Source organism: Electrophorus electricus, chromosome 26 (assembly GCF_041902795.1).
Source record: "Electrophorus electricus isolate QZ-2024a chromosome 26, ASM4190279v1, whole genome shotgun sequence".
NCBI lineage: Eukaryota > Metazoa > Chordata > Actinopteri > Gymnotiformes > Gymnotidae > Electrophorus > Electrophorus electricus.
In genome coordinates, this window is record NC_137522.1 from 1,724,368 (window position 1) to 1,750,266 (window position 25,899).

At 47.5% G+C, this 25,899-nt stretch overlaps 1 protein-coding gene across 1 annotated transcript in view; it reads right to left on the minus strand.

The window, feature by feature from the left end:
* Positions 1–446: 446 nt before the first annotated feature.
* The window catches only part of xxylt1 (xyloside xylosyltransferase 1), a 33,079-nt gene continuing 7,626 nt past the window's right edge, over positions 447–25,899 (minus strand). Inside the window, exons 3-4 of the mRNA XM_026996897.3 lie at positions 23,191–23,323; positions 447–13,791 (exon numbers count right to left, since the gene is read on the minus strand). Of these exons, the coding sequence (XP_026852698.2) occupies positions 13,395–13,791; positions 23,191–23,323 (530 nt within the window). The 3' untranslated portion in view covers positions 447–13,394. The remainder of the gene's footprint in view (positions 13,792–23,190; positions 23,324–25,899) is intronic.

The following is a 25,899-nucleotide window of genomic DNA, read 5'->3' on the forward strand; positions in this document are numbered from 1 at the left end:
AAACGCACACAGCGAGCTGAGGCTTCTGTTCCACGCAGCGTCATCCCTTAAAACGCTGTCAAGCTGTGATGATTCGGGGCATGACGTTGCTATAGAAAAGGGCCTGCTCACTGGAATAAGAGTGATTCATCACGTGAACACACACACACACACACACGCACAATGCTAAATGCAGGCTGTGCATCTATTAAGGGATTACTGCTGCCTCCTTGCGTGATCCTTGTTATGAACTATAATTACACCATAAAACAGTTACCTAGATATTTTTTCAGTCTTTTTCCAAATAACATTGCTTTAATTTTCCATAGTATAATAACGAGTTATTACTGGGACTCTGCATGTGTTGGCTCAACATATTAATAAAAGACACGAAGTAAAAGGCTGTGTCAGTTCATTCTAATTCAAAACAGACTCCAGGATATTAAAAAACACAGAAAACTAAATAATATTTAATAATGTTCAGTGTTTTATAAAGGATATTACATTGCTTATAATTGTTTTACATGCAGTTTATTAATACATTTTTGTTTGTAAACAGACAATTTTCAAAGAGCATAAGTGGCTGTTGACATCATACACAAGTTCAAATCAACATCAAAAACCAACCAATTCAATGAGACGTTGCTATGGTAACAATCCCACATTGGCTGGTTCAACTGAGAGAGACATACAGCATGTGAACCGTCTTTTAGCATGTGACCAATTAACAAAAAGCATTACCAGTGTGCAGGCACACCTCCCCCTGATGTCTCCAGGTAACTGAGGGCGTGGCCTGTCCCTGCACCTCATCAGTACAGCGGAAGTGAGGGTCTATGACCTGGCCGACGTGAAGTGTGAATGAGGGCTCTAAAGAGCCGCGCAGCGCAGGGCCCCTCCCAGGAAACGATCGCTGTGATGTTAGTCATTCGCTGTTCCACCCCACCCCCCCCCGTCACACAACGCCAGCAAGCTGACAGGGTGCAGGCTTTCTCCGAGACACGTGCAGCCATGTCACCAGGACAACCGTCACAGGACGGTTCATCAACGGAGAGCGGCAACCCACACAGGTAACCAGACGCCCGGATTGGTTGGTGCCATGGTAACGCATGGGGAGGAGGGCGGTGCCATCCAACCCACCCACCCAGAGAGTGAAGACTCCTCACAAGGCATGGGTCTGGCACCAGGGATCAAACTGGCATTCACCCAATGATCCAACTATATTTCAGTAGCGCAACATTACTTAATGGGCGACATTCCCAATTTGTATCGGATACCAATTAATTCTGCTACTCTTTACACAGACATCATTGTAGAGGGTCTTGATGGTAACCATGATAGCTGGAAGGTCTGAATTGGTTTGATCCGGATGGCACCACACTGGGCTGGGCATAGCAGTGCACCTCGGCGCTGCCCGAGGCAGCGTAGGTGCCTGCCATCCTGGTGCTGCAACTGACAGACTTTGTGCATTAACACAGTGAGTGGCATTTTAACTAGATTTCAGACTGGGTGCATGTCAGGAGAGGATTAAAAGATAACTCTGAGTGTGTGGTATGCACATGGCTAGAAGATAATACTATGTTCTAAAATTAAAGCTTTTTGGAAGGATTAATTTTTTTTTCAGTTAACATGATTTTATTTCCTTCTCAGAAATACTGCCCAAACTGGGACGGTTTTGTTGCCTGTATATGACAGTGCTGTGCTGTTATCAAGCTGAACTGGGTTAGTGGGAGCGAGGACCGGTTTGTGAAGGGCTACAAAACTCATGACCCAGTTCTGCCCACAGCAGGGACGTGCTTGAAGTCCTGTCCCATTATGACAACCATGCCCACCCCTCACACCAGCCACGCCCACCCTAAGCACTAGGGCAGCATACAAAGATGTTAAGCAGAGTTGTGGACACTTACTGCCACAGGACAAAGCAATACAAATGATTAAATTAAAATGTCCCTAGAGAAAAGGAAACTTCATGCTTCTGTTCATGTTTCTGCAGACCAAAAATTGTTTACTGAAAATAATTCTGTGATTATACAATCGGCTACTGAATATAATCATACCATGTGCGTACTTTCATGAATGATATTCTGTGCCCCTTTCCCAGTAATTAATATCACATTTCCTTCAGTAAGTTTATATAAAGCTCTAAATATTATAAAAATACAACACACAAGAGGGAGAAAACCGCTCTCTCATTACGTGAAACACCAAAACAACATATATGTTCTCATGCAGGTTAAAATTAACCTCCAATACTGCAGACATACACTGGCTGTGGTTCTAAGAAATAAAAGAGGTGTGTGTGTGTGTGTGTGTGTGTGTGAGTGTGAGAGAGAGAGAGAAAGCTCATTCAAAGAAAAACACTTCAATCATTCCTCAATCACCTCGTAAACATATCCGTGCTCTTCTGTTTTCATTCATTAAATTAACACGAAACGTCCTGGTTATGAAGAACACAAACTAACTGCTCTAGCTGTGTAGGACTCATTACGGCTCTGTGTCCTCAGCCGTGCTCCACACACACACACACACACACGATGAAGGAGCTTGAAATAAAGAGGCACGGAAATCAGGCCACACTCAAACCAGGATGAAGCACCTCGCTTAGTGAAGTTCAGATGCAAGGTGCTTCAAATTAGAGTGAATAAAGCAATACGAGGAACCTACACTGACAAAAAAATTGCCAGCACAGAGATCCCGTTGTGCACAGGCAGCCAGCACAGAGATCCCGTTGTGCACAGGCAGCCAGCACAGAGATCCCGTTGGGAGACTGTGGTGCCTGAGCTCTGCTGCCACGCTGTCAGAGTGATTACACCATCTTGACCCATCTACCCCAACGCTGGTGTGGACACCACATGATATCATATCATCTCAATGTACGATTATAACGTACTAGGCAACCAACATTTAACGCGTTCCTTTGCTCATTGCTGCTCGTTTGTACGAGTGCTGCGCTCCAGTACTACACAAACGAGAACCGTGTCCGGTCCTTCACCTACGCTCGCTCACTAGCTGTGGGACACCGTTGGCCCTTTCGAGAGCAATGTTAACGACATTTAACTGAATTGAAGTGAAACCTGACCCGCAGTGACGCGAGATATCATGGACACAGATCTATGGTGAAGTCTATTAATCAGACCAGTGCAGATGCATGTTCAGGGAATAGCGGCGTGTTTCTGCTCACGTCTGACGACGGGATCATGGTCTGTGCTAAGAACACAGAGGTCCCTTGATCAGGTTTAACAAATCTACGTGAGTGACACTGAATCGTTGCTAAAGCTCTCTTTAATCCAGGATTCTGTGGCGCTACGCTTCAGTTAACTGAATCCAAACCTTCTTTGCTTGAAGGGACTTTTCACTTCTGTCTCATCTCTCACGCCGTTCTCTCAACTGGCTTCTTGGGTTTGAAAAATCACAACAACAACAACAACAAAAATCCCCCAAAACAATTTCCTTGGGAAGTGATCTTTCTGCTGGTGTTATAAAAAGCACGCTGTGAAACGGCGCGTCTCTGCTGTAAGTGAGCTCCCCAGATACGCGGGGCCTTAGCAAGTCTGCGGGGTTGCATTTCCCCGGCCGAGAGACGAACGGCTAAATAATTCAGCTGTGTTAAAGCAGGCAGTCTCCACCACCGTCTCGTCCTTCACTCGCTACGGACTGGGCCTGCTGCTACCGTTACGAGCGCACTGTGTGAAATTCTCTCACCGTGTCCGCACTGCTAACGTAAACCACTGTGCCGCTATAACTTTACCTCAGTTTTCTCCCGTCAGTGGCGAGGTGAATTGCACACCGCTCTGCTGAATGCTTAGCGTATCTAACTACAGTGAAAATGAGACAAAGACAGTTATTTTAAAAAGACACTGCACGGCGTCCTCGGCATCTGAAAGTCAACATCCACCCTGGCCCCCTTCTCTAGCTTCCCCAACCAAAGTCTCTGAAATGAGACACCGATGTCCAGGCAGTGGGGGACCTGCCCTGTCCTGAGACGACGTCCCCTCACGGACACCCGTTTAGCTAATAATATCAGACATGACGCGACACATTATTACCAAACAGGCCTTTTGTGCCTTCAGTCTTAGCGGGACGTGGAAATTAACCTTACTGTGCAGGAGCCACTAGAAAAAGTCCTCCACTGTATCTTTTGCAGACGAGATTTATTTCCTTGTCTGCACCTAGAAGAACAGAAAGCTGATAGCTGGAACAGGGGACGTGTGGCAGAAAATCAGAAAATCCTCTACATTTGATTTCCCTTATTAAACGAGAGCGCGAATCGCGACCAGGACTTAACACCACAGCAACACAAACACAGGAGGCAAAGAGAAACCACACGGATTTGAGGGTTTTTATAGGTCATCATTTCAGAAATGTGTGCCAGTGGTATAAGAAAAAACACCCCCACGGGCCTCGAGGACTATTGTGCACAGACAAGGCCACCTAAGGAAGTCAGGATAAAAGGTTTTTTTTCTTCTCTTTTAAAATCAGGTAGTGATCATGTTATTTATTCAAACAAATGGTAAGTTCTTCAAAGATTCTCCTTCTGTTAGAGTTGGTCCTTTTCCCTGTGCGTTTCCGTAACGCTTTAATTACACGGAGGGTGGGACTCTGTCTGCCCAGTCTTGGCCAAGCCGTTCCATCTTCTGATAATTGTGCATAATACCGTTTAAGGTTACGCCTGCTGAGAGCCTGGGAATGGCACGCACACTAGTCTTCAGCCATAGCCGTCTCACGATAAACCTTTTGAATATATTGGTAAAAATATTCTTATTTCTTATTGTGATAAAGTTTATTTGCATCAGTGTCTTAATTGATTCACGTTTAGGCTATTGAAGCGTTACACATAGGTTGTGTGTGTAAATAAACACTCCTGAAACACCAAGATAATTAGCACATCACGTCCTATGTCTTTTACGCGCAGAGACATGGCCTACCTGCGACTGGCCGTCCCTGCGCGGTCTGTCGGAGTTGGTGGGTCATGCATTGACCCCACACAGCTGACTTAAGTGCCTTAATATGTCCGTCTGAGGACGAGTTCTCTAGGATGACGGAGTCGGGTACAAAACACATATGCGCTCTCTACATTATGTAAACAAATCACCTGCAAAACCCTTCATATCACAAACAAGACAACATAGAACACAAACCTGATGTAAAAACTACCGTCAGATGAGTGTGGGGTGTGAAATGAAGAACCTCAGGCATCATTCAGAAAAATCTGTTACTAGATTGCCTACCTATAAGGCACAGTTGTTAGACTGGGTTTATAGTACATGAACATACGTCTACCACCCACACCCACACCATGTATGGTCATCTCATTTAACATAAAATCACTCAGGATCTCATCACTAATGGATGGAGAGTTCAGTAAGACGATCGGAACAGGAGACGGTGTGTTATCACGGCTCTGAACAGGGCAGCGTTTCAGCTGCTGCTGTCTGCTCGAACCGCCCTGGTTCGGTCCAAAAGGAAGGCCGTCTCACTCTGGGAGACGGAAGGGTTTCTGTCTCTTACGCACAGCTGCTGCGTGCGAGAGCCTGTTTGTGTGTGTGAGACTGTTTGTGTATGTGAGCCTGTTTTGTTTTGCTGCAAACCTGCTCTCACCAGCTTTCTCAGCAAACCAGGTCATGAGTCATCACTGCTGATTCACTCTGACAGTCAGTTTTTTGTGTAGAAAAATGTGTAGAAAAAATGTGCCAAATGGGTTTCAGAAAACACATTCTGGAACAGGAGAAATGAGGGCTCTTCAGGACACCCTTGACTCGCAATTAAATAATAACGTACACACACACACACACAAACAATGATCCAAAATCATGAAAACTGATAAAAATAGCTGAGTACATGCATGTGCTCGGAAAGATGCACCAAGTCTCTTGGCACAATGACGAACATGATGAAAAAGTGCTTGGGCCTGTGACCTCTTAACCCAGCACCATGTGGCAGAGTGAGCAGTCACACAGATTACACCCAGCGGAACAGCCATCATGACACAGATTACACCCAGCGGAACAGCCATCATGACACAGATTACACCCAGCGGAACTAATGGCAGCTTTCAGAACCCTGCAGGTTGAGAATACATCACTTTCTTGCAAATACACAATTTCTTGGAAATACTTTCACACTCACACTGTTAAACTACAAATCAAAACTGGAGGAGACGCTGAACTGGAGGAGACACAGGAATGGCTGAATGGTGTGTACCTGTAGGTACAGTACAAGCTGCTATTCCAACCACCCAGGGCCACAGGGAGATGGGAACTCTGCTTTGATTTCCAGCCAGCTGGTCTGGTCTGGTACACAGCACTGGCTGGCATGCCCCAGACCTGCGGTTTGGAGGGGACACGGTTAATTTCAGACCTAGTATAATGTCACAGCAGCTCCTCAAACTGAATGACTTGATATATGAGCATTGTTGTAAATCACAACTCTGTCTAGAGTTTACCATTGTATCACAACAGGCGTGTGTCTGTGTATCGGTTAGGCAGCCAACACACCAACAACTGTGTATGTTCAAAAACATAAAAAGCCTCAGTGCCATCGAGTAAACACTGAGTGCGCGTACCTGCCAATAAATTACAAACGTATTGAGCTCACACTCCGCAGACGTGTAACAGCTTTCTCCTTCACATACCACTAACGGATCTCTACACATTTGCCGTGGATGGATGGAGACCCGTCGGCGGGATGTACGGGTCAATGGCGGAGGTGGGGGCCACGGGGCCGCAGGAGCCTCTGGGATGCCTAGCACGATGCTCCGGCTGGGTACAGAGGTCAGGTCGCTCGTGATCTGGCCCCCTGGGTCCACTACACAATGGGCACGGAGACCACCGAAGCTGCTCCCGAGCGGATGTGTGTGCGTGCGCACGAGCGATGGAGAGAGATAAAGAAAGACAGGATGCCACGTCCAATCTGCAGATCTTCTGCGGTGGGAAGGAATGAGCGAGCGAGCGAGACGGTGTAACGGATTCATGCAGTGTGTATTTGGGGCTACGGGTCTCTCTCTCTCTCGTAGACTGCACGTGACCCCGCATTATCCTGCTTTTTAAAGACAGCCACGGTCTTTCGGACAGTGGCGCTAAACGCCTTGAGAGGGCTTCTCTTCTCTTGCCAAGACTGAAAAAAGAGAGAAAAGCGATTTGTGACCCTTTCAGCACATTTCTGGGTCTAGTTGTGGCCACAGCAGCTACACTGAAAGGAGAAAGGTAACAATAACGTGACGGAAGCCCCGGAGGACGACATACGAGCGCAGTTTCACGTGGCAGTGGGACGGTCTATAAATAAACACCCAGCTCCTCCGTCATCTCCGAATCTTGCGCCGTGCCTTGAGATGCTGGGAAAAACAAGCACCGACTAGCCTTCAGAGGGTTGTGGATTTGATCACGGATAAGTACGAGGCACGTATCACGCATCACGCTCGCACGTTCTTGACTTGATTCCTCAGAAAACTATACAATGGAAAGATAAAAAGGTTTTTTTATCCTATCCATGGTGTTCCTTAGTTGTTTATGTTCATAGCTGGAGTATCATCTGTGGTCTCATGAGTACTTCACCTTCGCATTATACGCAGCAGTTCATTGGCAAACGACACATTCGGACCTGCGGTACAAACCGGCATGCGTGCGGCCACAACCAGAATCCAGACTTTTAATACTGCTGCCATTCGAAAGTGCGGACCTGCGGTGAGCGCACCTGGGTGTAACAAAGAAAAGCAGGAATGATGAACACTAACATCCAACACTAACCAAGATCCAGGTAGACAGTGGTATTGGGGACAGAAAAAACACCCGGAAACACCCATGTCAAAAAAGCGATAATATACTTCAAAGATCCAAAGTTCCCGCTGTCTGCATCCAGGCCGGCAGTATTCCGACGGCCCCACGTTTCATGACTACTGTGAACACAAAGACTGCAGGTGCTAATCTACATTCCGATACAGCTCACAGCATCAGTCGTGTGGTTGAACCAAAAAGGCAAAGGAACGTCAGCGGTGTCCCTGCCATTTGGCGTCATCCGGCGCGGCGACTCCGCACAGCGGAGAAATCTCGGAATTATTCGCCGTCTCTGATGCGACTGGCATTCACAGGCAGCATTTGGCCTTTCGAGGCGCGGCAGGAAAATTGATTTCAGGAGCTCATTAAAAGTTGACAGAAATGATGTACGAAGGCAAAAATAGAAAACCTCAAATGAACAGAAACCCATCGTTAAGATGACGATCGCAGTAGCCAATTAATGTCAGTAAAAAAGGTGTTGCATTTATTGCATTGTTGTAGACTGCACTACTGCTGGTCTCCTGATCAAGTGTTTGTATTTCAATCGATTATAAGTTTTCTTTTTAAAATATTAACATGGTAAAGATATTCGTGTGTCATTCACAATTATTTAGACTTTAAGCGTTTCTCACTTTATATAGCCGGCAGAGAATTTAATCATTGTGTGCGGTCAACACGTAGCATGTGGGACACGTCCTGAGAACACCTATAATGACCTGTCGCTACCACGGATATTTTAATATCACTTTGACTAATGACATCAAACGCTGTGCATCATACTGAAGCGTTTTCTCCCCGCCCCTTTAATTACTGGTCTGGTTAATGACAATGGAAAAAGGTCATCATCTTCGTGTAAGATATCGATGAAATATCAGTAGTATTCCGCATCCTTTCACCGAAAGGTTTAGTCTTGATTAACGGGAGTCTCTCACGTTTCTGCAAACAGATCAATCCGATTTGATCGATTCCCGCGGACAAGTGAATCAGGCTGTGTGGATTCCGAATACCATTTGTATTAACGTACACGAGACACACACGCAGAGGATGGAGGCTGATGTGGGCCGATCGCTTTCCATTAAAACTCATCTTCAGCAGACGAAATTCCAGGTAATGAAGCGGGGGGGAAACCACCCAGGTAATTTCGCAAATTCCTCGGGAGGACTTACTTTGAAATATTCACCGCCAGAAAGGCCCGTGGAAGACGCCTGACTCCAAAATAAAAACCTGCCGAGGCATCTTTGTCCAAGATGAGGCCTCAATCTTCCAGCAGCAGTTCTATAATCTCCTCATCTGCTGAGAATATCAGATTATTAATCAAGTGTAATGTCAGGAAGACAGAAAGCATCTGTAAAGAAGTTCCTAAGATGGAAGGTGCCCTCAATCATTCGGAAAGGAAACAAATAGAAAGGGCTACTTACACAGACTGGAGATCAGTTGTACAGTCCAACTCTAAGATAGCCAACTCCAAGTTATCAAGTTGAATTATTAGTTAACTTCTTGATCCAGATATAACAGCTAAATAACACGTTACTCAAAAGGTTTCTGCAGTGTGCCTCAGTGGGGTCAGCTGGCAGCTGTAGACAGGAAGCCATCCCCAAACAGCCAGAACAGCAGGTGGTGGTGGGGTTCAACCTTTACACTTGACGTAGAACAGGTTACTTATTAGGAGTATGGGGTAAGGCAACAGTGTTTACCCTGCAGCAGAGTGCACCATTGGTACAAGCTTTAAAAAAAGGAAACCAGAATAAAGTAATTTTGACAACCTAAGGGATGCTGAATTAAACATGGCTAGGCCTGTGCCTAGACATTGTTGTTGAAATAAAGTGAACATCTCCACACAGTGACCAATTCCTTTAATCGACGCCAAAGGCAGCGCCTCATCAAAGCACGACCAGACGGTTCCTTCTGCTTAGACGTGTGCCCACTGCACCTCCGTAATCACGATCTCATTATACAAGAACATCTTTTTTTTTTTTTTTTTTGGGTGGAGGGGGGAGCTCCACTTCAAACACAGTGCTTCCCTTCTTCCACCCTGGACCCGATCCAGAGGCATCTGTAATCCAAGTTTGCCAAGGATCGTTTTTGTCTCAAAGACAGTATTGTTGCTCTCCAGTTTCTGCCTGAGCAGTTCTGACGTTCCACCTCGGATACAAGGCGAGATGAAAGCGGGTCCCGCGCAGTCCCATTCAGGCGGGACTGTTCCTCTGCCGTCATGTGTTTACAGTCAGGAACACAAACCCAGGAAGGATATCATATCTTTGGGAAGACACACACACACACCATGTAGAGTACCCTAAACCAACCCTCAGGGCACCATGAAGAAAGACAAACTTCAAACATGCTCTATGACACACGCCAGGTCTTCTGTGAAGGAAAAGACAAAGCAAGTGAACATTTCTGCATTATTTCCGAAATGCAATTTTTTCAAACCTCCAAAAACATTCCCTGCAAGGCATGGAACAAATTAAATACCATGATGGGAAGGTTGAGAGCAACTTATTTACAGCAACTGCTACAGTCAGAAAGACACTACTCGGCACAGAGAAATGTTTTAATGAGTTTGTCATATTCCATCATGACCATATTGTTTGTGTGATCAGTCCTTTAGAAGTCATTATATAATTCAGTTTCAAAAACGTTCCAGTGAGTCTACAGTATAGTAATATGAAATTCATTTTCAAAAGCACTTAAATGACTTTTTAATGCTCAGAAAAGTACAATAATACATTCAGTTCCTTTTCATCCCTGTAACATGCTAAAAAAAACCCTCTACACTTTGTACCGTTCTGAAAAATCTGATGTCTTTATTTACATTGATGGCATTTAGCTGACACTTGTATCCAAAGTGACTTACAATTATGACTGAGTACCACTTGAGTAATTGAGGGTTAAGGGTCTTGCTCAGGGGCCCAACAGTGGTAACTTGGCAGTGGTGGGACTTGAACTGGCAACCTTGTTATTACTAGTCCAGTTTCCCAAATAGGTGCTCAAATTGATCATGGGGCCATTTTTAGAAAGTTGCTCATGGTAACAGCAGGCCATTTCGCTGACCATTTGAGCCAATTCCTCCTTCTCCTGATCATGTACTTTTCTTTTCCAGATTTATAGGCCAAATGGCCAAACACACAAACAGAAGCAGGTCAGCCTGGAACAATCATCTTTGTGCTCACCTGCGAAGTCAAAGTGAGGGACCCTAGAAAGCAGAAGACTGCCAGTCCAGAGGAGACTGTAGAGGACAGCCTCCATAACCCCATACAGACAGTGTCTGCAGGATGGACGTAGGGTGAGTTCAGCACAGTTAGGCAGACCTACTGTGTGCTGCCCCGCATGATACAGGCCTGGAGAAGCAGCTGCTCTACTGAATAAAGGTACACAAGAGTCCTGCAAGCATCCCACATCCATTGTAGGGAGGAAGAGGAACATCCTTTTCCTCCCTACACAAACTCTGGGAATCCTAACACGGATCAAACCCGTTAAAATCCAACTAAAGCTTAACAAAAGATACTTCAACATGGAAAACAAGCTTAAAAGGGAACCTGAAATAGTGAGGAAAGAAAAGAACTGCAATTACAGTTAAGGACAATGCTGGAACAGGTTATTGGCCGTGTTACATTTCATAACGGACAACGTTCTACATTACCATGAGCCATCGTTTCAGTATTGCGCATTGAGAGTTTTTTCCAAAACTTTGGAGCATACTGTACATGGTCCACAGGTATGAGAGTGAGTGTATGTGAGAGAGAGGGCGCTGCTCATCAGAGGCCCTGCAAAGGCTCATGGGAATGAATAGGCAATTCAAAACAGGAGTAAACACTGAAGTCAATCTAATAAACCAGAGAACTGAAACCTACACCAGTTGGAATTAAATCCGTCCTTGTGCCCAATCAGATTCTGATCAGTTCAGTTGGGATTTCGTCTATTTATTTATTTATTTGTAATAAAAATCGAAACATCACATCTTGTAAGATGCCCCAGCAGGAACAGCAGTAGAAGTGAATAGCCAACAAAGTCCATGAAATAAGAGTCATGCATTAACGCACAGCGAGGCTGAACGCGTTTGAGGAAGGTTGGTACCATACCAAGACAGCACTTCAACTGTCCTAAATAAAAGAACTTAACTTCCTGGAATGTGATTCTTTGGAATTCTGCTCCGATAAACATAGGCTGGCTCTGTGGCTGGTATTCAAGAAGTAAACATGTGTCCCATTACAAGGTTGGGAATGCCCAGACTAAAGCACTGTCCATCGTCACTCGGAGACAGAGTCATTCTTTTAGGCACTTTTTTTTTTGTGCTTGGGCTCTTATGTTAATTGTGGTTCAAGGTAAAATACTCCATTCTGTCTGTTTGCTGTAAAGTCTCATACTTGCAGTCACACTTTCAAACAAAGGTCACGACGAACACCTGTTTTTAACACACAAACTGCACTGCCAAAAACTAAACAGAAGAGAGACATTCTGTAATAAAAAAAAAAAAAAAAAACAACAACAAAAAAAAACAATCACATGAGAGAGGGGGAGGAGACTCACCCCACAGAAGAGACAAAAGAGTGAAAAACCACATCTTGAAAATACGTTTTCAACTGGTAAAACGCGGCAGTGGAAATGGAATGACATTTAAAGAAAACAGTCAGCTGTGTGCTAGAGTTGAGCTGTCAGTCACGGGGGAACTGATCTGTCAGCACCGACATCCCAATTTTCAGTGTCACAAAGCACTGCGTGCCGCACCACGCAGGATGTCAGCCAGGACGTGGTGCGTAGCATCTCGCTGGCCAATAGTCACAGGACTCGCCACAAAAGGGCGTCGAGATCTCCCACACGGACGTCGATCTGAAGCATGCCAGAATCCTGCACTAGACTCGCCCAGAGCGTCTGGAGCAGGTTTGCCAAATGCAGCCATACTCGATGTGTGCACACCTTAATGGCTTTAATCCTGATGGAATATCCGGAATCCTGCTTTCCAGGCCAGGGCCACTGTCCTGGGGTACCGTGGAGGCCGGACCCTGAAAAGAGAGTACCTGACATGTTCATGATGATCCGGCTTCTCTGTTTGCCGCGTGTGCTGTGGTGCGCAGAGCTAATTCTCAGTAGGGTGCAAGGGGGCAAGACCTCGGAGAACCACCAGGAAAAAAGGGTCTCCTGGCAGGTGTGGCTGCGCTTTCCGTTACGTCCGTCCCGGCACGGCCGTCTGCGCCGTGGGCTGCAGACACGCAGAGGTGACGGCTCCTCCGCGGGGTGTCTGACGATGAGTCAGAATCGGCCATTTTCAGGGCCGTCTAAAAACGGATCGGACGCTCGATGAAGAGCTGCCGTGGGCCGCGCGTCAGCACGGGGCATCTCGGTGGGCTGCGAATGAACACCCCGTTACCTCGCTCACCTGCAAACGCACAGGGCGCAAGCCGCTTCCCGTGGAACTCGGCCGGGTTTTCGTAGATCCAAGCAGAAGCGGGGGACGGCGCACGACGCAGATCATCTCCGAGTGCACCGTGGGACGGTGGCTACATATTGCAAAGTGACTTCCTGTTGGCTAAATGTGCGTCGACGTGCCCAAGACGACAAATGAAGGTACATCCTCTGCTCCCACATCTGCCCTCGGCAGACCTGCCCGTCAGTCTTCACTCGCTTCTTTCGGCTGCAGGTCCGCGTCGCGGCTCAGTCGTCGGGGATGGGGGTGTTGCAGTTGCCGTGGTAGATGTGCACGGGCTCGTCGCAGCGGTAGTAGAGCCGGAAGACGTCGGCGTAGCCGTGCTCCCGCCACCAGGTGCACAGCTGCCGATTCCAGCCGCACGACAGCGGGTGGAAGAGCTCCGGATGCTCCATGCCGATCATGGTGAAGAAGTCCTGGTCGCCCAGGTGTCCGCGGAAGCGGTAGCGCTCGGCCAGCCGGGCCACCTGCTCCGGTTCCAGAAGCCGATTGTAAAGCGCCGAGCGGCGCATGGCCTGCAGGTGTAGGAGCATCACGCCACTGTTGAAACCAGGCATACCGCCAGGAGGGGGGTCGCCCACGCCCGACCGGGGGTTCTCTTTACGGTACTGCCAGAAGGTGTGCCTAGGGCGGGAAAATTAGAGAGAGAAACACCCAGGGTGAAAACCACAGCTTGGCTCAGTCCTCCATTACAAATAAAGACATAAATGTTCACATAATAGGAGAAGTGAAAGAACAGAAGCCAAATGGAATGCCATAGGTCTCACTCACACAGTAGCTCTGTGTAACAAGCCCCAACCCTAAACACAAGTCCACACAAAGCACCCACTTTCTGCTGTGGGTTTGAAGACTCTGAAATCTCTGGCTTGCTGGTCTTTGAACCGGCAGGATGTTTGAGATCTCTGAACAGGCTCGTACAGCACAGAGACCTTTACTCTCTCTAGTACAGTTTCACTTTCCTCAAGCAGAAGAGTACAAAAAATACAGTCCGTACAATATACAAAAAAAAAAAATAAAGCAAACAACACAAATACAAACAAAGCAAAAAATAAATAAATAACCAAACTTTGCAAAATCACCAGCTTACCACCACCTATAAACAAAACACCAGCACTAACACACAGGCTTGAGCAGTATTTTAACGAAGGCCTGGTGTCTGGGTAACCAGCAGAATGGTTTCACTCTGTAGACTCCAAAAACGGCCAAATAAACTCTGAGAACAGAATTCAAGCACTTCTGGGGCAAGTAAAACCCTAACCCTAATCTGACCCCCCCCCCGTAAAACCACCAGCATTTAAATTACATTTTTATCCAAAGCAACTTACAATTCTGACTCGATACAGCTGAGTAATTGAGGGTTAAGGGTCTTGCTCAAGATTCAGAGACTGAAGATCAGAGCTTCTCTCTCTCTCCCTCCCCACTCACCTTCACACTCTCCCCCCTCTGTGGGTCTCTCTCTCTCTCTCTCTCTCTCTCTCTCTCTCCCTCTCTCCCTCCCTCCTCACTCACCTTCACACTCTCCTCCCCTCTGTGGGTCTCTCTCTCTCTCTCTCTCTCTCTCTCTCTCTATCTAGCTCTCTCTCTCTATCTATCTCTCTCTCTCCCTCCTCACTCACCTTCACTCTCCCCCCTCTGTGGGTCTCTCTCTCTCTCTCTCTCTCTCTCTCTCTCTCTCTCTCTCTCTCTCTCTCTCTCTCCTCCTCACTCACCTTCACACTCTCCTCCCCTCTGTGGGTCTCTCTCTCTCTCTCTCTCTCTCTCTCTCTCTCTCTTCCCCTGTGTGTGTGTGTGTGTGTGTGTGTGTGCGCGCGTCTGTCCCTCTGTCTCTCTCTGTCTCCCTCTGTGTGAGTCTCTCTTAGAATAACGGTGCCTAAGAGAAAACTGTAACTTCAGGCTCCAGCTGAAGTGCGGAGGTGACAGACAACACGCAAGCACGGCTTTAATTTTTACTTCCCTGTCTCCAGTTTAACAAACTGCCGAGACACGCCATCGGACAACGTGTGCCATGTCATCCGTAACCACAGTAAGACTCCGCTATGGGGAAGCTCTCAGGAAGACACTGAGTGCTGTAAAGCGTTTGTGACGCCGTCAGACCGGCCCCGCTTGCAGCGGCAGAGTCACAACAGGGATGGGTGCGAGAAATCATTCTGACATTTACTTTGGTTTTTAAGAAAGGTCAGGTCTCGTCCTGAGAGAACATGAAATACCCCGGCAACCACTGAACAGGAGACGGAACAGTGTCTCACAGTTGTCTGCTTCAAAGTTTCTCACTTCAGCAAAGGCCAAAGAAAATGAGTGTGGGAAGAGAGCGTGAGAGAGAGAGAGTGAGAGAGCGAGAGAGAGCGCGTGCGAGTTAATATAAGTAAAAACATTCAATATTCAGGCCACCCCTGAGTGCTCCCTGCTGAGGTGAAATATTCATGGGATAAAGCAGAATTTCCCAAAACTGACAGACGCAAGATCTAACACCACAGCTGAGATATACATGAGTGTGCGACTGAATCTTCACCCCGTTACTGTAGACAGCATGGTTGGCTCGGTCCTCCATTACAAATAAGCCTCAGAAGGGATTTTATGTAGGCAAATAATTTTTTAGCATGGCATTCATTTGTGTAGGCTGACCATGTAAATCTGGCACAGCAGAGTGGGAGGTGTCAGGAGGACAGTCCCGTGTTCTTCACAGAACAAGCATCGCCACTCGGACACGGACGCCTTCCCAGGACGAGTCGTCCATTTTGCGTGGTCCCAGTAGAAAATAGCAACGTTTATCACACTTCTGCAGAGTCCAAATCACTTTTACTTGCCAGTACTTCTCAAGGACAGGGACTTGCTTTAGTACGACGGAAACTGCTGAACAGAACACGACGCGCCGGCACTGACGACCATAAAACACACAAAGTCAGGGCACGGGACACAATACAGCTCATAGCACGTACACGGTATCCTTAGTGGTGAATAAATGTAAATCTAAAAAAGGTGGTGTGCCAACAAGCCGGGTTACTGTCTGTCTAGAGAAGTCGTTCAAACTGCAGACAAGCTGGACGGTCCACCCACGTCACTAATGCAAAGTCCAGAGCTACGCGCGCTCACATGCCGGACAGATGAGAGGGACATAGAGATGATGTTTTCCACCCGTGTTTGACCTTCTAATCCTAACCCTAATCCCAGTCTCTCACAAGGCAAAAAACAATAGTAATTTGGTTTTAAAGATCTGCGCGCTGTCCAACACCACCACCAGCTGTTCACAGGGGGAAACCAGGATTGTGTTCAGGACCTCAACAAAACACATTTACTCGGGTGTGTCCAACACAGGAGCAAAAACGGATGAACCCAAAAAGAGGGAGGGTGCAATATTTTTAAAACATGAAGACAGAATGAACACGGAGAGACCGTGCAGAGAAGCAGAACACATGTTTAGCATTTTCAAATGTGGCAGAGCCTGTGACCTCTACAGTCACACAGTAAAAACAAACAGAACATAACCAACATCTGGAGCTGTTCGCTTGTGCAACAGAGCACATGTGCACCATCCTTCTCACACAGCTAACCATCACAGAAAGCACACGCAAGTTGCAGCTGAGGGGTGCACGCACACACATTCACTCTCCACACAAGAGCGCACACGCTGGCGTTCACTCTATGCGCAAGAGTGCACACTCGTACATTCATTCTATACGCTCACATTTTCCACACACAAGAAAAATCAGTAACAAGAAAAATCCTGATGTTCTTTTGAAGGATAATGTCCGTTATAATGTGGACTATAATTCTGAGTGAAGTGAGCTGGTAAAGTCACAGGCAGAATAAAACAACGCTTCCAGTCCCAGGATACTCTTACAGACATGGTTAACGGCACGCTTGGAAGCGCGATACCGACAGGCGTGCACGCGCGGAGGGAGGGGTCCGAGCTGTCGATCATCTGTTCCTGGTCGTTGTGTTCAGCTGAGGCTGCCGGACCCAGACGGTCAAAGATGAGCCCTCACCCAAGGTCCCACGGCCCAGTCCAGGGGGTCCGCACTCACGTTCACTCTCCACACAAGTGTGCACACACACTCACGTAGATTCTCACAAGACATCACTCTGACTGGGTGCCGTTCAAAAGCGCAATAGGGGATTTTTTCCGTTTACTAGAAATAATTTCCTTAACAGTTCACGTCAGACATGTTAAATCAAAGACCATGTTCCTCTTTACTCAAGAAAAAAAAGGATAAAGTGATGTGAAGACAAAAATAAAATACATCTGCAATAAACAACCCCCCCCACAGGACAAACTTCACATAAGACAGCAATTTCAGATTTAGGAAATGACGTTGGGTTTGTTCATTTATGGCTCACAATAAGTGACTATGCAAAAACATAAATGACAGCAATTGTAATAATTATTCACAATGGGGTACAGAGTTATTTCCCCCCCCAGTAAACAAAATATGAATATTCATTGTAGCTATTTAACGTTTCGTCACTTCTAACGGAAGAACCAAAATGTATTTTTAGGGAATAGGAGTGATGTAATGCATACCCATAATGCTCTAAAACACATGTACGCAGACCATGGCTAACCAGTAGCTTTAATAAACACGTACGTAAACAGAGTCCCGTCTAGCGAACCCCAGCCAACAACCTGGGTGTGATCTTACGTGAATGTTGGATGGGTTTCACATTTTCAGTCCGTTTTGGCCAACACTCCAGAGTCAGCGCTATGGTCAGGTGGACAAACATGTAACTGTCTGGGACAGGGCAGAGAAAGAACTAAACGCAGCGAACATCTCATTAACGTTACGGCCGTCATTACAAACGGGGTAGCAACTGCAGTTTTCAACATTCTCTCTTGCGTGTGCCTCTTTACTCGGAGAAGGGGACAGATGATGCACTGACCCCACGAACAGAACTAAACAGATGCAAGAAGGACCTTCATTCTCTCCCTCTCCATTACATATTCTCTCCCTCACACACACACCCCCCTCCCCACACACACACCCCACTCGCCCTCCTCCGGGCGGTCTCTACCAGAAGCCTGGGAGCTTGAGGGTCCTGTGAAGGTTCTTAGCCGTTCCCAGGACTGCACTCTTCTGGACAGAGATCTCAGATGTTGTTCCAGGGATCTGCTGGAGACAGACAGACATTCTCCCAGTTTGGGGGTCAAAACTAGTGCTCTCATTACCACGGGAATCACTCATGCTATCAGACTTCACATCTTTTCCATCTCTTCTCATTCAGCTCTTGGTATTTCTGGCGCTTTTCATCTTCCTGATGTTTCTATCACTAGGGATCACCACATCTGTAACTACGGCCCTCTTCTGCCGCTTGTCCATCGCTAGTGCATCGGTTGGTTACCCATTGCCTTTTTATCTGTCTTTATCCGGAAGTCCCACAGAGATGGCACAGTTTGATGATATGCATCAGAATCGAGCCGATTTTATATACAAATAAAAATGCTGGACCGGCTGTCGGTGAAGAAATTCTTTGTAGACATTTTCCTGTAGCAGCTTTCCTTGTGGCCTCGTGGTGATTCCCCTGTGGGGTTCCAAGGTTCTTGTAGCTGCCCTAAACATCTGCTATGTTACCTTTGGGTAGTGTGATCCCCTCTGTTCTAGACATCTATCCTCTCTTTGTAACTATCCGACCACACTTATCCAGTTCAAATGACATTCTCATGTCATTGCTGTATATCCTGTGAGGTGGACTAGTGACTCGATGCCTCACTCAATTCTGCCCTACAGCTTGATCTCATGCATGTAGAGGAGGTGGCTGATGGGTGTTCCATTCCGTAGCCACTCTTGGAGATGATGATGATGATTTCACTGATTTGGTTCAGGACTATTCAGAACAGTACATAGCATTTGTACATAACGTGCGTTTTCACAAAGCAGTTTTACAAATGCATAGGTCCAGATTTCTAATGAGGAAGTCAGTGGTGACAGTGACCAAAAAAAAACTCCCTGAGTGGAAATAACGAGGAAGCTTTGGGAGGACCAAGACTCAAGAGGGAACCAAAGCGACTTACAGTTCTGACTGAACACATCTTGAGCAAATGAGGGTTAAGGGTCTTGCTCAGGGGTCCAACTGTGGCAACTTGAACTGGCAACCTTCTGATTACTAGTCCAGTACCTTAACCATGAAGGCAGGCTCTAGTGTAACTGGGTTCTCGAAAACCTAAACACAGGTCTTTGGGAAGCAGCATGAACTTCCACAGCTCCTTCGCCTGAGCAGCGTGCAGTAAACAGACCTGTTCCAACACCAGGCAACTAGGAACACAGAAGAACACATGACCAGCAGACACGGCGTGAGCGAGTGACACAGACAGACCATAAGAGAGAAACAGACAAGGAGTCAGACAGACAGCTAGCTAGCCAGAAAGATGAGAGTGAGAGAGAGAAAGGAGGATAAGTTATAGAGAGAGAACAAGTGCCTGATTTAGGGAAGCCTTTCTTTTCTATAACTTTGAGCAAGATGCATCTCCTTTAGAGAAACCAGCTTAACAAATGTAGCAAATGCAAGCAACGTTTAGGCTTCTCTACTCTTGCACAGGCTGCACTAAAACTGCAGATGATGGCTGCATGATTTTAATTTTTAAAAAATCTTAATCCATCATTGAGACCGTGTTTGCTGGATGGCGGATGAGCAGGTAGCTGCACCGACTACAGTGCTGAATCCCCAGAATGGCCCCACCATTTCTGAGACTTCCACTAGGTGGGTTTTTGAAACTGAACCATCAATGAAAGCTCAGGCAAGCTGACGAAAGGAAAACAACATGAACGAGGTCACGTCTGCACGACCCACAACCTCTCATCTCCGAGCCAAGCAGGATAAATCTTAATGAAGTGTTTACACTGCAGCTACCAGGCCAGGCGGGTGGAGTTCAGTCACCGCTACCCCGGGGGAGGGCTTGGAGGCTCTCAGTTGACGCAGGACCAGGCTACGAGACGGTAAGTCCTGCCCAGCAAGCAGAGACACGGGAAATGACATGGGTGGGGGGGTGGTTTCCCCTTAATTTACGAAGCGAGAACCAGGACACGACCCGTGGCTGGTACGTATAGGTCGAGCCGTTTACGTGGGCCAGGTCTGCTCTCCGTAACGCCTGGAGGGAGTCTCAGGCTCTCGGTCCCCCCCCCCCCAAATCAGATCGTTAGATGCGTTACTGGAAGTGTCCAAAGATCCCACCTCAGCAACAGCTTGTACATTAGATGACAAGCTAAATTATTACAAAAATCATGTCCAAAAACCTGAAGATTTGAAGCTGCTCGCTGAAAAACATTAATTAGATCCATTAGATGTAAATAAAGCAAACATGAATATATACCACAGCAGGAGCCAAGTTACGGCAAGAAAGCATTAATGATGAAGACATCAGCGTACAGCTGTCGCTCCCTCTCCTTCAGAACGCCCGTCTGCATAAATCAGTCAACGTGGGCAGACGCGTTTGTTCAGGATGGGTGAGCGAGGCTTCGTGGAGGGGCAACACGCATCAGACGCGTTTCTGTTGCACGTCTACACCTTCACCCTTTATCATCATGAAATGCACAATGACCTAATTCTCCGTTCTCTCAGTGTCTCTCTCTGTCTGTGTCTCTCTCTCGCTCTCTGTCTCTCTCCGTCTCTCGATCACACACACAGTGCTATCAAAAGAGTGAGAACAATAGTTCGGCTCATTGAATTCCAGTCCTAACGTCCAGCCCGCCTGTCTGAAGCACGCGCGCGAAGCCCATATTCGTACGCTCTTTTTCTCCCTCCAATCTCACTGAGGAGATACGGCAAGTTGAGGCTGTTCATCACACTGTGGAAAGTGGAGCCACCAAGCCTGCCTGGCGCTGCCCTCGTCCACAGCCGCCTGCTGGGATGGTGCCCCAGAGAAAGGAGCGGACGGTGGGCTCAGGCAGGGAGAGAAGAGAGATCCAGATCAACATCAAGCCTCCGGTGGCCCAAAGACTGCACCCCAGGTACCCGTCAGGCTCCGGGTTTGCAGCGATGCGTGTGGGAACACGCAGGTCAGCGTGACCGGCCCGAACCGGACCCGGCTCGTCACCTTAAAAGGTCACATCCGGTTCCCTGCGAAGCGGAGCTGTTCCACCGCTCTAAGGGAGAGGGAGAAGCCTCCAGCACCGCAGATGTCCTCCAGAACGCCACCGCAGCCAAACTAAACCGCCTGCGCGGGCCCCGTCCCGGCCGTTTCCGACAGCCCGCGTCTGTGGAAACAGCAAGACAAAAGAACGCCGCGTGCCAGCCGGGCAGAAGCGTTCGTTATCGTGGCCATCCGTCGGCTGCAGGTGTCAGATTTGGCCCGGGGAGGTTTCGCTGCGCGGGAACGGCCCATCGTGGGGGGGGGGGGCTTCCTTCCCGAGGTGGGAATCGCTCTGTTCGTGTGCACACGCCTCGTACGTATGCCACAGCGTTCCCTCGCACAGAGCTTGTGCCGCACAGCAGGACTATGCGCTCCATGGAAACGCCCCCTGCCCCAAGACACAACTTTTATTAATTACCACGTCCCCACATTGCCAGAAATACACGAGGCCGTTGTGCAGAACAGAACACTGCTGTGGCCTCTCAAGGTCTAGATGGATTAAACCTTTAGTCAATTACACACAACCTTTCAACGTGGTGCCTTTATCAAAATGAGAGCAGCTTGCATTTTCCCACAGAAGTGATGTAGATGGAGCCATAATGTAGGAATATTCCATATCATAATAACAACAACAATAAAAACTTAAATGTGAAATTTGAAAGAGGACCCCGAATAGACGAGAACACTGAGATGCTTCACAGTCACTGGTGCCAATCTGACACCCCGTGCTACTTTCTGCAATTACGACACGGACTATTTTCTGGCAACACAAGCCTGCGGCAACACCTCGTTCAGACGAAGGCCGCGGGGACCAGGTTGTATGAATGAGGTAGTGTAGGGGACCAAACATCATTTCAGAGGAAAAACTGATCCCAGGACAGCTGAAGGAGTGCGTTACATCTGGAGGAGGTTTTCTGCAGATGGAGCTCAGTGGAGAACATCTGTCCAGCAGCACCGCTGAGCAGAACACACACACTCCCTGGAAGCTGAGAGCAGCCCATCCGTGTCCTCATCTGAGCCCGGGGGAGAATCTCGGTCAGATCACTGAGGAACCCACGACTGGTTCTGAACCGTGGAAGACACTGGACGAGGAGTAAGAGAACATCGCAGGTGCGCTCCTAGAAACAAGGGCTTCTATACTTTGTTATTTTGTGAAAGATATAACCATTTTAACCTTTGTAAGGATTTGTAAACTCTGGTTACCATCTTCACATCGCGTATTTCCCACTGCATTTTCCACAATATAAAAGGTTTCTGAATAACATGCTAGTACAACAGATAATGTTCCTTCACAGTTTGAGTCATGCTCACAAATTGAGGAAGAAAGAAGCATTTCTGAACAGTTCTCTGAATGGATGAGGCGACCCGGATCATTCAGAACGTTGTTTCTGAACCCAGTTTCATCTGTTCTGATAGGTTAGAGGATTATAAGAATGTGGACATCTAATCTTAATCTGAGCACACGCTAAATATTTCTACCCTTATAGAGCTCACTTACAGTCACTGTGTCCCTCTACAGGACTGTGTGCGTGTTGCCGTCCAGACAACTGGGCTACGTTAGACTGGAAATCCAAACTGCCTTACAAGAAAGAACCAAACCTGACGGACTATGTACAGTTGTTTTGGGCCAAAACACGCGCGCACACATGCTCACACACTTCTAACCCTCCAGTTCATCCTTGTGTTCTGGTATCGCTTAACGGTGGAAGCCTGAGGCAGAGTGCCTCGGAATACCCGCACTCCCACTCTCAGCCGCCGTTCCCAGGAACACGCACTAAAAGGCGGCGGATGGCTTTTAGCGTGCCCCAGTTTCAGGGTGAGACGGCCCGGCCACGGGTCTTTACCCGCCGCTGTGGCCATGCAGTTCCCCATGGCATGTGCGAGGAAAAACCCAATAAGAGTTTATGAAAAATTCTGTACTTTCCAAACTAAGGACAATTTGCTATTCCTGTGTGTGTATGTACCTATACACCGGCTGCATCTCACGGACGATCCCGATCACTGCTTCAGGAGAGAAGTGTCCGAACTCTTGGAAAAGGTTTCGGATGTTCGTCCTGTACTTCAGATCCAGGTCCAACTGCACGATACGGGTAATCTCTGGAAAAAAACAACAGGATATATGAGTGGCAAGTGTGCACAACACAAACACACACACAAACACGAACACCCACACACACGTGACAATGACACGCGACACTCTCTTGTACTGGAAGTAAATAATTCAATGCGATGTATAAACATTTATTTGACTTTGTCCTAAAGGAAACACGTATAGAATCACCAAGGGTTTAAAAGCCTAAATAAAAGACAAACGAGTTCTCATGACACGTTTGAATGTTTTCGGCCCCTTGACGGTCTCACTAAACAATAAGGCTGCTCTCATGCAGTGGGATTCCTGTGGAAGGGGTGAAAGGTCGACAGAGAAGGCCACCAGGGTTAAAGGCAGAGATCAGCAGAGAGTTGTCTGTAGGGCACAACTGGAGGCTTGTTTACAGGGACTTTGTGCACACTGACCGACCTAAATAGATGTGATGGGAAGACTGGGCAGAGGGAATGTCAAACGCTTGCCGGGATTCACCCACACACACACACAGACACAAACCTGACCCAGAGGGTCTTGCAATTTTGCAGAAGCTTATCTCTCGCTGGAATAAACACACTTTTTCAGTGCCATCCTCTGGCATGTCCGGAAATGCTGCAGGAATCTGAGGAGGTGCCGCACAGCACGGCGCGGCACGACTACCAGCACGAGCTCACGCTCTGCCAAACACAACCGATTCATCTCAGCAGGGCTGCAGCCCGGGGCAAAGCACAGTTCCCAGAAACAGAGGTCAGTGAGAAGGTCACCACTGCCAGTACCGACAACTGCAGTGCTTTCTGGACGATGTGGCGAGGCACATCGTCCGCTGATAACCACATGTACACACACACACCCACCCACACGACCAGGCCACATGACAATTTAATAAAAAGTAATGATGCCATTACAATTTAGCTTTTATTATATAACATTTTTTCAAAAGTGTTTTGCACAGCGAGGTACAAATTGCCTCCCTCGCATTTCAGACTGTTGTTTTGCTCCCAGAGAGATCCAACACCCCAAGGTCTGTTTCCATCACGTGAGCAGAGATTCGGGACATACAGGCATCGCTTGAATACGGACAGCACACGTGTAGGTCCTCTCCCAGGGGTGGGAGCAACTCCACCCCCACGACACTTGGTCCATAAAACTATAATAATTGCACTACACACAGAAAACAAGGTTTATGCAGCATTCAATATTTGACGTAGAACAACGGTTGTGTGCTGTGACTTAGAAGATTCTCCACAGGAGGCCACCGCATGGAGGCCGTGGTGCTACTGTCGGGCGTCCTGATGGGGTTGGTGGATTTGGGCTCCTCTGGGGCTCCTGCCCGACTTGCCCAACGAAAACAGCAGCCACGCACGCGTGTAGGTCAGACGCTTCACGCGCTTAACGGGTGCCCGCGGCCAGACACCGCGCGCCCGCAGAACACGTCAACGCGTTTCCAAGGCGCCTTTACCTGTTACTACATTTACCTGACGTCAGAACACAGTGTTCTCCTAGAACACTTAGTAATTGTCAAAAAATAAAAATCATGTTTTGATGAGTATCCCTTCAATAGCAGTACAACAAATTACACAAATGGTGTTTAGCTTCCTCTGCCAAGAGGCTGCCACGGCAAACACACCGAACAGTACCTAACCGCGATCCCATTGCACCTCTTCTCCTACCGCGGGGCACTAGGCCTCCGTCTGCATGACCACGTCTAGGGTGGGGTTTACTTATTCTGATTGGGGTGGAAGGGTTAGGCCTACTTAGCCCTCCAAATGGAGGTTTCTCAGAGACGCACTCCAAAAGGAATGGCATGAGACATTTCCCAGAATGCCGTGTGAATCACTGGCAAAATGAATGCCAAGCAACCAAAGAAAGCCAAATCTAAATATTTTCTGTTAATAAATGGTCCTTCTCTTCATTAAAATAATCACTAGTTGTATATTAGCCTCCCTCGGTAGCGACCTTACTTTGTTATTGCTGATTTGTACACAACAATCCCACATTTTGACACTTTTCACTGAAGTCAAAGATGATCAAAACTGAGCTTTGATTTCCACAGCAAAGTTGCTGAACTTCACCGTTCCTCCAATTTTAGTGCAGACTGGCAGGGTCGCCGACAAAGCATCGCTAGCAGCCCAGCAATGAAGCAGTGTTCTGTTTTCTTTGGTGACCAATTGATGTTTGAAAATAAAAGTTGTGAACGACAACTGTAGACACCCTCTAAAGGACGGATATAGCCCACGCAGGAGAGACCACCATGAGGGCAGCATATTGGAAACGTCTGGCAAAAACTGGTAGAGTCTAATTACATAAAAACCATCAATGATTCATCGATGCAGCGAGTTCTGGAAGGGTCGTCTTCAACCACTACCCAAGTAATGCAGTCCAAGGGCCAAGTGGCACCAGAACAGCACAATATAAGTGACCAAGTCTCCTTTACTGGCTCTACGCACCAGTTAGCTCCTGACCTGAGGACCTCATGAGGCTGGCACACCTCGGAGCATTCAACGGAATACGAACCTGCAGAACCTCTACAAGATATGCTGGTGCCATCAATAAAGTCTTCAAACCAAATCCTAAATTTCACTGGAAGCCA